The 12,915-nt window shown below is 38.1% G+C and overlaps 1 protein-coding gene across 1 annotated transcript in view; it reads right to left on the bottom strand.

Annotated features, from left to right (window-relative positions):
- Positions 1-12,915, bottom strand: part of Tfb4 (transcription factor B4) — a 108,728-nt gene that overhangs the window by 74,279 nt on the left and 21,534 nt on the right. Inside the window, exons 3-4 of the mRNA XM_090384226.1 lie at positions 12,617-12,723; positions 3,608-3,735 (exon numbers count right to left, since the gene is read on the bottom strand). Coding sequence (XP_090240352.1) covers positions 3,608-3,735; positions 12,617-12,723 — 235 coding nt within the window. The remainder of the gene's footprint in view (positions 1-3,607; positions 3,736-12,616; positions 12,724-12,915) is intronic.

The raw sequence follows: 12,915 nt of genomic DNA, 5'->3' as shown, positions 1-12,915 counted from the left end.
AATTTCTGTATAATGAATTTTTTTCAAGCAAACGATCGATTTCATTATATGGAGGTCCGAACATATATATAAAAAAAAGCAGAAAATGAGTGAAGAAACAAATAAATAATGAAGACAGAAGTGTAAATGCAAGCTATATCGTAGGAACATGTGTTAAAAAAAATTAGAAAAATATTAAATATAGCCAATAAATAATAAATTTAGACCAGTGCTGACTTGAGATAACACCGAGGCCAAAAAATGTGAACTATCACTAAAATGACACAGTAAACCAACCACAAAAGAAAATAGGGCTAAGGTAAAGAAAGCCAACATGAGAACGATGAGAAATGTCGGATAACTTACGCGGAAAATTAGTTTCCTGACACCGGACTCTAGCACTGCTCGCTCAGTAAACAGATGGTAGGTTTTATCGGTCTGGAGCCGAAATCGAGAAGGATATACTGATTGACAGGTAGGCGTGGCAAACGATGAAATGATTGGCAGTGGGTGTGACAGAGGACAAGCTATTGTGTAGTCATTGGTTGGCATTATAATGTATATTTATGAGTAAAGAATGGTAAACAGGTAATAGTAGCGATGAATCTTTTAAAGATGGAAGAAACTTTGGTAGAGATTCAGTATTGGGTACAGCCCGATTCTGAATTCGGCCAGATACTGAATTAATAAAATTTTCGTTCTGTTCATTTTTATATTCTTCATTATGTTTTTTCTCATTATTAAAAGCAGATTTTTGGAGTTCATGAGTGTTTTTACTATACTGTTGATTTAGGTTTTGTTACGAAAAAAAGAAAAGGTTTCTTTATTTTTCGTTATATTATGTAACCTGACCTTAAATGGTAGGTTAGGAAATAATAGAAATGGTTTCCTTATATTTAGTGACCTAACCTTAAATATTAGATTAGGAAATAATACAAGAAAAGAAAGAAAGATTCTATATATATATACAGGGTGTCTCAAAAATATTGGTACAAACGTTTAGGGGAGGTAGGTAACATCTAAAGGAATGTGAATCGCATAGGAATCCATAACTGGAAACATCACGGGAAAGTAGTAGCAGAGGCACAAGAAGCAGAAATGACACAAGACAGTAATTAGTGGCAAACATTTATTTGACATAATATTAACAATGGAGTACAAGATGGATGCACTTCATGATGTTACAACAGATGCTCGAAGGTTCCACCATGAGATGTGATGCATGCGTGGCACCGACGCAGCATGGATTGGCGGACACGGTCGAACACACCTGGAGTTTCTTTGTCAGTAGCAGCAGCGCAGACGAGTCTCGCCCCCGAGATCCATTTCCATTTCCACAGGCAGTTCATACACAATAGATCTGAGGGTGTTCCCCACAGAAAGAAATCAAGGCTCGATAAATCAGGTGAGCATGGGAGCCAGGCAATGGTTCCACCACGGCCAATCCATTGACACCCAAAATGCCTGTTCAAATGGTCACGAACACACCTTCCATAATGGGCTGGTGCCCCGTCATGTTGAAACCAAATGTTGCATCTCACATTTGCTGGAACATCGTCAAGTAACCCTGATAGAACCTGTTCAAGAGAGATCCAATATTTAGCAGAGTTCATGCGGGATGGTAACAGGTATGGGCAGACTAAGCAGTCACTGACCATACCTGCCCACACATTTATTGTGAAGCAATGTTGTGCCGCATGGGGGCACACACCGTGTGGGCCCTCTGCTAATCCATACACTAAGTGCATGTCTGCCAGCTCACAGTTTGTATATCGATGCATGCTCCTCATGCGGCGACTACTGCTTGAATGAGTAAACCAGAGATTTTCTCTCTCGCGAACTGATGAACAGCGCCATGTACCGACTTACGGTGACGTTTCTGGTTATGGGTTCCTATGCGATTCACATTCCTTTAGATGTTACCTACCTTCCCTAAATGTTTGTACCAATATTTTTGAGACACCCTGTATATATAGTGAACAGGTGTTGAGGCGTTGACTGACGTTATGATACGCATGTATCCGCACAAGTCTCTAAAAATAAAAGTATGGTAATAAAAAATTTATATTTTGTTAATAAACAATTTATGTGCTAGTCCACATGATTCTAAAGAAAAAAAGTTATGATACCCCATCCACTTCGGGAGGGGTTCAAGCTCCCATGGGATTCAAGTGGAGGTAACCTGACCTTTTTTCACCATTATGGAAAGCGTTCATTAGAGCAAGTTACCATTAGTGCTAACTTTAGTGACACTAAACTGATGTTATTGTGTGTTGTTTGCGCACCAATCGGCACGTCGTTTGCCACGCCTACCTGTCAATCAATATATCGTTCTCGACTTTGCTCTAGACCGATAACATCTACCGTCTACCGAGTGAGCAGCACTAGAGTGCCATATCAGGAAACTAATTTTCCGCGTAAGTTATCCGATGTTTCTCGTCGTTCTTGTGTTGGCTTTCTTTACCTTTGCCAAAAATAGATATAAGAGAAACAAAAACAGATGACCATTGTATCCAATCTCATTAGAGGGCATCTGGAGAAGTCAGTTGCTGTAATTTGCACTACATTCAAAATGCAATACTGTTCACACGTGTTGTATCCAGGGGCTCTCTAACGAGATTGGATACAATGGTCATTCTGTCCTTGTTCTGTTTCTCTTGTATCTATTTTATTTTGTGGTTGGTTTACTGTGTTATTTTAGTGATATTTCACATTTTTTGACCTCCGTGTTATCTCAAGTCAGTGCCAGTCTGACTTTATTATTTACTGGCTTATAACTTTGGCTACATTTGGCCTATATTTAATATTTTTCTAAATTTTTTCGACACATATTCCTACCAGATATCTTCCATTTCTGCTTCTGTCTTTGTTATTTATTTGTTTCTTCACTCATGTTCCGCTTTTATATATATATATTGCTTCTATATGTTACACTATGTGTTTTTGGATATTGTTTACACAACCACTTATGTTTGTGGTCTTCTCTTTCTTTTCATCTTTCCTTCTTTCTCCTAACTTATTATTTTTTACAGTTTTACACACACACACCACAGGGTGTTTTAATTAAAAGGCACTGGGATGGATCCATTTCATTTATTTTTAGGTTTATGTTATCTATCATCTGGACTTTTTTGTTGTATACGAGTTGAAATTTTTGAATTTGATGTTAAATCGGAATAAGTGATACAATTTAGATTTCTAAATTTCAATTCTGCATAATCAACTATTTTTTTCTTATTTAGAAAGTTGTTCCCTGACCAAGATTTGATATAAAAAAAAATCATCATCAGTGTACTTCGGAAATAAAGATAAATTGATTTTATTTGAAGAAAAAACAAAACAACCACAATGGTTGTAGCACGAGTAGAGATGACGCAAACTGCCCTCATATAGCCAGCAGTTCTATACAGCTAAACACATACTGAAGGGTACACGTCACATACAGCTGTTTTGTTTGTTAGTTTTAATTGGTTTACATTTGTTTCGAGGAACACACACACACACACACACACACACACACACACACACACACACACACACACACACACACACACACACACACACACACACACACACACACACACGTACACTAGCTGAGTCAAAAAAAAAAAATTAAATGAATACCTACTTTCAAAAATGAGCTTCTTAATTTCATTGGTAATAGATCTATCAACTTCAGAAAACAATTCATATTGTCCATCCTTGGCTCTAGTATCATCCACTATTTCTTTGTAAGGTTGAGGATATAAAAAACAACTAGAAAAAATGTTTATAAAACTTTTGTGGTAAATAACAAAATGAGAACAGGAGGCTACACTATAAATAGAATGCACTTATAGATTATAAAAGATGGATGATTATGAAAATACAAAAAAAAAGCAGATGCAAACAGGTATTCAAAGCTGTTTATATCTACTTTTGAGACCTGAGACTATTCACATCTATAAAAAGTAGATGTATTAGCATTAGCATTAGTAGAGGCATTTGATGCAAGAAAGCAAGCTTATGCAGCATCAGCCAAAAAAAAAAAAAAAAAAAAAAAAAAAAAAAAAGTAACATAAATAAATAAAAATAACCACTTCCACTTCACCCCTCTGTTCGTTCGAAATACCTGTCCAGCTGAGCCTTAAACTTATTTAGGCTATCAACTTCCACGACAAGGGATGGAAGTCTGTTCCACCCACCAACCACCCGCTGGCTAAAGGCAAATTTCCGCACATCTATCCTACATCTGTCTTTCCTCAATTTGAATTTATGCCCTCTCAGGTGATTTTTCTGAGCTAGAGGAAGAATCCCATCAGCATTGAGCATGCTCAAACCATTCAAGGCTTTGTACACCTCTATCAGATCACCCCGCTGGTGCCTAGTTTCCAGACACTGTAATTTGCAAAACTTAAGCCTTTCTTCGTAAGAGAACCCCTTTGTCCCATTCACCAATCTAGTTGCCCTTCTCTGTACTCGTTCCAGCAGCTCTACATCCTTCCTGAAATGAGGCCTCCAGGCCTGTATACAGTACTCTAGGTGTGGCCTGACCATTGCCTTATACAAGGGAATAATCACCTCCTTATCCCTGCTAGAAAAATTTCTATATATCATTGACAATACACCATGAGCTACTCTTGCAGCTCGTCTGCACTGCTCAGAGAACTTCATATCTGCCTGCACCACCACCCCCAGGTCCCTTTCATTCTCTACCACTGTCAGTGTAGTACCACAGAGTTGATACGTTGCTCTGGGGTTGCTGTTTCCCATATGTAGTACTTTACATTTGTCAATGTTAAACTTCATTTGCCACCTCGAAGCCCATCTGCTCAACCTTTCCAAATCCTGTTGCAGCAGCATAGTGTCAGTAGTGTCCTTGACAACCCTGCCAACCTTTGTATCGTCTGCAAACTTGGACATTAAGCCTGATATACCATCATCAATATCATTTATAAATACAGAAAACAATAAAGGCCCCAATACTGAACCCTGAGGGACTCCACTAATAACATTAGTCCACGATGAGCAGTGTCCATTGATTACCACTCTCTGTCTTCTCCCCCTCAACCACCCCTTTATCCATAGCAGCAACTTGCCTCCAATGCCACACTGCTCCAATTTGTGCAGCAGTCTTCCATGTGCAACAGTATCAAAAGCCTTTCTAAGATCCAAGTATATAATATCAAAGTTATTCCCTGCATCCAGTTCTTTTGTGACTGCATCATAGTATCCAATCAAATTGGTCAGGCAAGACTTCCCCTTAACAAAACCATGCTGTGTCCTAGCTATAACTGAAGTCTTGTCTAGATGATCCTGCAGTGCTTCTTTCACCAGTGCCTCCATTAATTTTCCGGGAACAGAAGTTAAACTCACAGGTCTATAATTACTTGTGTCAGCCTTTGATCCCCCTTTGTGAATTGGGGTCACATTTGCACATCTCCAGTCAATGGGTACCTCCCCTGAGTCCAAGGAAGCTCTCATAATTATGGCTAAGGGTTTGCTTACCTCCTTTGCTGCCTCCTTTAATATAACTGGATAGATCCCATCCACCCCAGGTGCCTTTCTTGTGTTTATCTTCAACAATTTCTCCTCCACTTTGCTCTCAGTTATTACAAGATTCTCTAGCTTACTGCTAGAGTTGAATACACCTCTGGCATTCCCCTCGCTGAATAACTCCTCATGTGTGAATGTCGATGCAAAATATTCATTTAGTTTGTTAGCTACCCGAGCAGGGTCATCAACAGTTGACCCATCGATCTCAAGTGGACCAATCTGATTCATCCCCTTCCTTCTAGAGTTTACATAAGTAAAGAACTCTTTGCTGTTTTTCTTCGCATCCCTTGCCAAGGATCTCTCGTAATCTGCCTTCGCCTGCCTAACCTCCTTTGTAACTTGGTTACAGATCAACTTGTATCTATCATAGGCATCCGTGTCACGTGTTAATTTGTATGTATCCCATGCATTTTTCTTCTCTGCCATATGCCTCATTAGTTCATCTGACAACCATTTAGGCCTAAACCTTGAACAATATTTCTTAGTTGGTATGTAAAGCCTAGTAGCTTCCACGATAAGTTCTTTGAATGCTTCCCATTTTGAATTTGCTGTTGGCAATATCATCAGTTGATCCCACTGTATAGAATTTAAATACTGTCTCAGTCCATTGTAGTCGCCTTTACGAAAGCAATACCCCTTCCCTTTACCCCTAATGGTAGTTACCTCTTTGAGTAACTCCCACTTCAGCACACTGTGATCACTGCCACCAAGTGGTTCATTTATCTGCAGATTCTGAATGCATGAAGAATCACTACTGATAATCAAATCAAGAGTATTACTCCCTCTAGTTGCCTCCCGAACATGCTGATGTAGAAAACAATCATCCAATAAATCCACAAAAGCCTTGCTACTGTGTGAGTGACCAGCCCCCAAATTCCAGTCAATATCTGGGAAATTAAAATCCCCCATTATAAGACTCTCTGATTTACTGGCCCACTCTATTTCTCCGAACAGTTTCTTATTATACTCATCAGAGTCATTAGGCCTATAGCACACTCCTACTCTCAATTTTGATCTCCCAATGCTTATGTCACACCAAACTGACTCGACACTGCACTGTCCAGCGATGTCGACTGGCTTCACTTCCTTGGATTTTATGTGTTTCTTAATTAATAGCATAACCCCTCCTCCCTTCCTATCCTGTCTATCCTTTCTGTACACATTGTACTCCCCAAATTCCAGTTCTGCATTTCTTATATCTGTGTGACACCACGTCTCTGAAATCCCCACAATATCTGCCTTTGATGTTTTGAGCAATACCTCAAATTCATCAAATTTATTTACTAAACTCCTAGCATTGGTGTACACACAAGTATATTTTATAGATGTGAATTCACATCTATAAAAACAGTCTCAATAAATTAATGGCCCACTGTGGATAACCAATTTTCAGATAATTTAATGATGGCAGCAACAATCTTATAAATGAACAGACTGTACATTATATTGGTGCTTGTAATTAGAAAATTCAAACTGTTGCATTATTCTACCTAAACAGCAAAAGTTCTGCTATTTTTATGTAGGATATGCTTACCAAAAAAGACAAATTCTGTAAATTAAAGTATCTGGAAACCAAGTACTTGAGAAAAGATGCCCGACCTATTTAAGGCTTTAAATAGATTGAGTAAACTAAATTGTAATGGCATCCTTACTCTTTCTTATTCATTCACTCACTCACTCACTCATGCACACACACACACACACACAGAGAATGGGACATCAATTTAAATTAGAAAAGCATGGTTGCAGAACAGATGTGAGAAATTTGCATTCAACTAAAGAGTTAATGTTAAAGACAATTGCTAGTTTAAACTTCGATCCATTGTTGTGGAAGTGGGTAGTTTAACAAATTTAAGGTTTGGACAAATATTAGAAGAAATAGACAAATTAAGTGTTTGTGTGTTTGTTTTTTTTGGCTAGTGCTTGTATAAGCTTTGCTTCCTTGCATCATGTTGCCAATGTTAATACTACTAACAACTCCTCAGATAATGATTTTTTTGTAATATTAAACATAAAATCTATTTAATCTAGTAAATTACAGGAAAATCTGTTCTCAATGGGTCCCAAAGCTTCTTACATATGAAATGAAAACATTGAGAATGGAAATTTGTACCAATCTGCTTCAGACCTTTCAACAAGCAGGTGAATCATTTGTAATTTGTAATTCTAATTCTACAAAATAATAGTCCACAGAATGGGTTAAAATAGTCCACAGAATGGGTTAAAAACACCTCAACAAAAACGAACAAACAGAGGGGTGAAATGGGAGCGGGTTTTTTTTTTTTTTTTGGCTTGTTATTGTTATTTGGTTTTTAGGAGCATTAGCAACTAAGGTCATATTGCTCCAGGAATAAGCGGTGATCATTCCTTGACCTTTCCGCATCCTTCGTATTTGGTGGTCACGGGCTCGAACCCCGGTCTAATCAAGAAGCGTGTGCTATGCACTGCTGCTCCTGCCCACCTGGCTATGGAGGCGCTTTTTTTTTTTTTTTTTTTGGCTGATGCTGCATAAGTTTGCTTTCTTGCATCATATGCCTCTACTAATTCTAAAGAAAACAAGGATTTCCAAGGTGTCTTAAAACAATGGCTACTATCTTTTAGGGCAATATAGGTAATTTTTGTTGATTTCATTGAAAAGAGAATAACTATCAACAGAGAGATACATTTTAACTTTAAGAAAATTACAAAGAGCCATAAAATCAAAGATTTTCTTAGGGTGATGTCCATAATAACTTTATTTTACAAAATGCAAGACCATACACAGCACAAGTGATGTTAGTCAAGAATTGCAAGATTTGGGCTGATTGATGCCACATGATTGATGAATCTTGCTTTAAGATTTTTGCTTTTTTGTTTGGTAAATTAAAGTCTAATTTATAGAATAACACCTTTTAAACAGTTGAAAAAAATTATTTCTGAAATTTATACAGTAGGTTAAACAGATAACAGAATTTTACCAGCCTGCTTCCACTGACTGAAAGGATGCTCACAAAAAATGTGAGAATTATGAAGAAACTACATTGAGTGATGCTTGTTATATTACTTAATGATTATTGTTATTATATTCCAAAACTTATTTATCTTCAATTAAAGTAAAACAATTTCACAGACTTTTGTATAGCATCCTACTAAAAAATTGACACTCCTCTGACTTCAGGAAATTGCATGTGAAATATGCAAAATATGCCTATGGCTATGAAATATGCAAAATATGCCTATTTTGGCACAGAGAAAATGAACCAATGAGCACACAGAAAGGCTAACAGACGGGAACAACAACTGTATGTCATGTGGGAAAAAATATCTGTGCACGCTACTGCCCAGGAATTAAATATTCCCAGGTCAACGATTGGTAACATGCTGAGGAAATAGAAGTCTTTGTGACAGAGAGAATACTGGGCCCTAAATATAATTAGGCAAATGTGAAATACTGACTTACAGGAGCCAAAACACATTTAGACAGTTTAGTTTATAGTTGTATGGGGCCACAAGCAAACCTGAAAGTATTTCTGCACATAGAAAGCTGCATGCCATGAATTTTCACAGAAGAATTATAGTCCACAAGCATTTGATAACAAAAACAAATGTGCACCATCAACTGTCATAATGCAAACTGCACCAAACCTGGACTGCAGGTCAATGAAAACCTGTGGAGTGGTGATTCAAGCTGCATGGTCTTCCACTCCAATGGATGGACATGTCTGGGTATAGAGGATGCCCTGAGAATGCCTACTACACTGCTTCATGAAATTAACAGAACAAAATGTTTTTTATGAATATTTTATTGTAAACAGCGTAGCCAAAAGCAAATATTTGATATGATAGGCATCCCGGTATGCAAATTCTGAGTATCCAATAGAAACTGATCTACCACCTTACAGAGCTGCACGTTATGCAAATTATTCATGCCTATAAAAACACAAGTTGCAACACATCACTTCATTCCCGTTTTTTTGGCTTGCTCAGTGGAATAGCCACATCTTCAGTACTTGTGATGGCAAGTCATCATTGTTTAGATGATTCTTTGACATGGTAGGCCATTGGACAACTTGAAGCCAGGCAGTTGCAGGTGGATGTTGGCTTAATGTGTCATGCAGTGTCATCTTGGCACTATGGAAGCAATTTTTTAAGAAATAGGAACCATTACAAGAAGAGCTGTCCAAGGTCACCTGAGGGCTATGTCAACCAGAACAGACTGCTATCTGGCTCTAACAGCAAGACAGAACCCTATAATGACCTGTCATCAACTGTCTCTTGAGGTTGTTGCTGTGTTAAGAAGGCTCAATTCAAGTGGACTCTATGCAAGGAAGTCAGTGGTTTGTACCCCATTAACCCCAAACTACCGCAGAGCTCGTCAAGCCTGGTGCCATGAACATTGACTTGGAGCTCTGAAAAATGAGGTACAGTTCTGTTCTCTGATGAGTCCCGTTTTAGCCTAAAAACAGATTCTAGACATTATTTTAATTAGAGACAATGAGGAATGTGATATAACCCTTCCAACATCAGAGAAAGGGACACTTATGGTGGAGCAGTGTTCTTGTGTGGGAGTGGACTAATGATCAATGGCCACATCCCTCTTCATGTTTTTGATAGGGGTACCGTAACTGTGCAGAGGTACTGAGAACAGATCCTTGAACCCTATGTGCAACTTTTTAGGGGTGCAGTTGGCCAGGATTTTCTTTTCATGTATGACATTGTCACTGCACACAGAGTTCAAGTGGTGAAGGAATATCTTGAAACTGAAGATATCCAATAACTTCTGGTCAGCACAATCACCAGACTTAAATCTAATTGAACATGTTTGGGATGCCCTCAGCCATTGCATTGCATGCCAGCAGCCAACTCCTCAGTCACTTGGTAGGGTAAGGTTTGCACTGGTGGAAGAATGGAATTTGTTGCTACAGAATCTTACAGACACTCTTATATTGAGCATGGTTCACCTGTCAGACCTGTTTAGCCATTGGAGCGGATCATACACTGTACTGATGTCGTATCACCATATTTTTGAGAATTTTGTATCAACTTCTGTAATGTGACCCTTTTGGTAATTCTTATACAACCCCTATAAATGTCCCTTATACCTGTCTGAAATTTATTGCTGTCTCCTCATTTCATCAGTACCATACCAAATTTTGTTCTACTTCATTGCAAGCTGCACAAGTTACACCACATTTTCTAGGTGTTCTGTTAACTTTGTCAAGTAGTGTAGCTGAGTGTGTTGCCTCAACTTTAAAATTGGAAAGAGTAGTAGTAGTAGTAGTAGCATGTGATGCAAGATGAGCTTATGCAGCATCAGCCAAAAAAAAAAAAAAAAAAAATCACACCATTCCCTCCAAATGCCTGTCCAGTTACTCCTTAAATTTATTTAACCTATCAACTTCCACAACGACAGATGGAAGTTTGTTCCAGCAATTAACCACCCGCTGGCTAAAGGCAAATTTCCGCACATCTATTCTACATCTGTCCTTCCTCAATTTCAATTTATGCCCCCTTAGGTTCATAATCTGAACAAGTGGAAGAATCCCATCAGAATTCAGCATGCTCAACCCATTCAAGGCCTTATACACCTCAATCAGATCACCGTGCAGGTGCCTAGTCTCCAGCTGATGCAATTTGCAGAACTTAAGCCTCTCCTGGTAAGAGGATTCCTTCATTCCCCTCACCAATCTTGTTGCCCTTCTCTGTACACGTTCAAGCAAATCTACATCCTTCCTAGAATGAGGCCTCCAGACCTGTATGCAGTACTCAAGGCGTGACCTGACCATTGCCTTATACAGAGGGACAATCACCTCCTTTTCCCTGCTAACAAAATTCCTGTATATCATTGACAACACCCCATGACCTGCCCTGGCAGCCTGTCTGCATTGCTAAAAAAACTTCATATCTGATTGCACAATTACTCCCAAGTCTTTTTCATTTTCTACCACTTTAAGTGTAGTATCACACAGTTGGTACGTTTCTCTGGGTTACTTCTACCCATATGCAGTACTTTGCATTTGTCAAGGTTAAACTTCAGCTGCCACTTCTTAGCCCATCTGCCCAAATTTTCTAGATCCTGTTGCAGTAGCACACTGCCATTACTGTCATTAACAACCCTGCCAACCTTCTGTCATCTGCAAACTTCAATACTAAGCCTGATATACCTTTATCAATATCATTGATAAAGTAGGAGGTATGATAGTCTGGAAGTGTTTCTCATGATATGGACATCCATAAATCTCAGTATGTGAATCATGAATGCTGCATCTTATACAGATATTCTGGGCAATTCTGTGTGCTACATATTGTGGAAATTTTATGGAAGCAATCCTTACTCCTTCCAACACAACAAAACTCCATGTCACAAAGCAAGGACTGTGAACACTTGTCTGAAGGGAATAAAATTGAATCATATTAGCATAGAGTCACAAGCTCAACAAAGTGAATGTCTTTGGGATGAACTGGAATGCACAATTAGGACAAGGTCAAGACAGTCTTCTTTGTTAGTGGAGTTCATGAATGCTTTAAAAAAAGAATGAGAGCACAGTACCAACCAGCATTTTACCAGAAATTAGTTTTCTATTAATTTCACAATCTACTAAAGCAGTCATTATAGTCAGATGTGGGATAACATGCTATTAACTTCTTTGAATAAATACATGTTTTGTTCATAAAAATAAGTGTATACTGAAATTCACTTCACACAAGTACTGTCGAAACAATATTTTATGCATAGTGTTTAAATTACTTTTTCTGTCTTTACCTCTTTTTTTTTTTTATTTTTATTTATTTATTTTATTTTATTTTTTTTTTGGTAGTTGTTGGCGCATCAGCTTCTGTGGCCATAATGCACCTCCCAAGGTTTTTGCAGTACTTTGATCCAAGCCCGAGGCGGGATTCGAACCTGCGACCTTTGGGTTGCCAGGCAGGCACTTCACCCACCTGGCTAGCCCGGTCGGCTTTTATTTTTATGAATAGTGAATTACTAATATCTGCTTTCTCAAACAATTTAATTTGAATTTCTCTAATTCATTTGTGTATAACAATACTTAAAAGTCATCTAAAACCCATTTATATAACACAAAATGTTAATGAAAATATAACAACATAAAAAAGTTATTACCATCTGTGTGTGTGACAACCAATCACTCCTAATCTATTCTTGGGACTCATCATGAGATGAGAATTGCAGAACACCATTATTCCATCTAGGCAGTGAGATATCACCCCCTAAAAGCAATCAAAATTCAGTCAAATTTCCCTATGCTTTCCATAATGCATAATATGAGTGACTTGGAGCCCTGACAAATGGGATAAAGGGTCTGACTATGTACAATCTAATATAACTATATAATATAGTTATATTAGGTTATACAGGGTCAAGTTTGTTTGGTTCAAGAACATCCATTAAACAGGAATCCA

Source organism: Mastigoproctus giganteus, chromosome 1, assembly GCF_048544385.1.
Source record: "Mastigoproctus giganteus isolate SK-2022 chromosome 1, ASM4854438v1, whole genome shotgun sequence".
NCBI classification, from domain to species: Eukaryota; Metazoa; Arthropoda; class Arachnida; order Uropygi; family Thelyphonidae; genus Mastigoproctus; species Mastigoproctus giganteus.
Note: the sequence above shows the minus strand (reverse complement) of the source record. Positions and strands in the feature narration are given on the sequence as shown.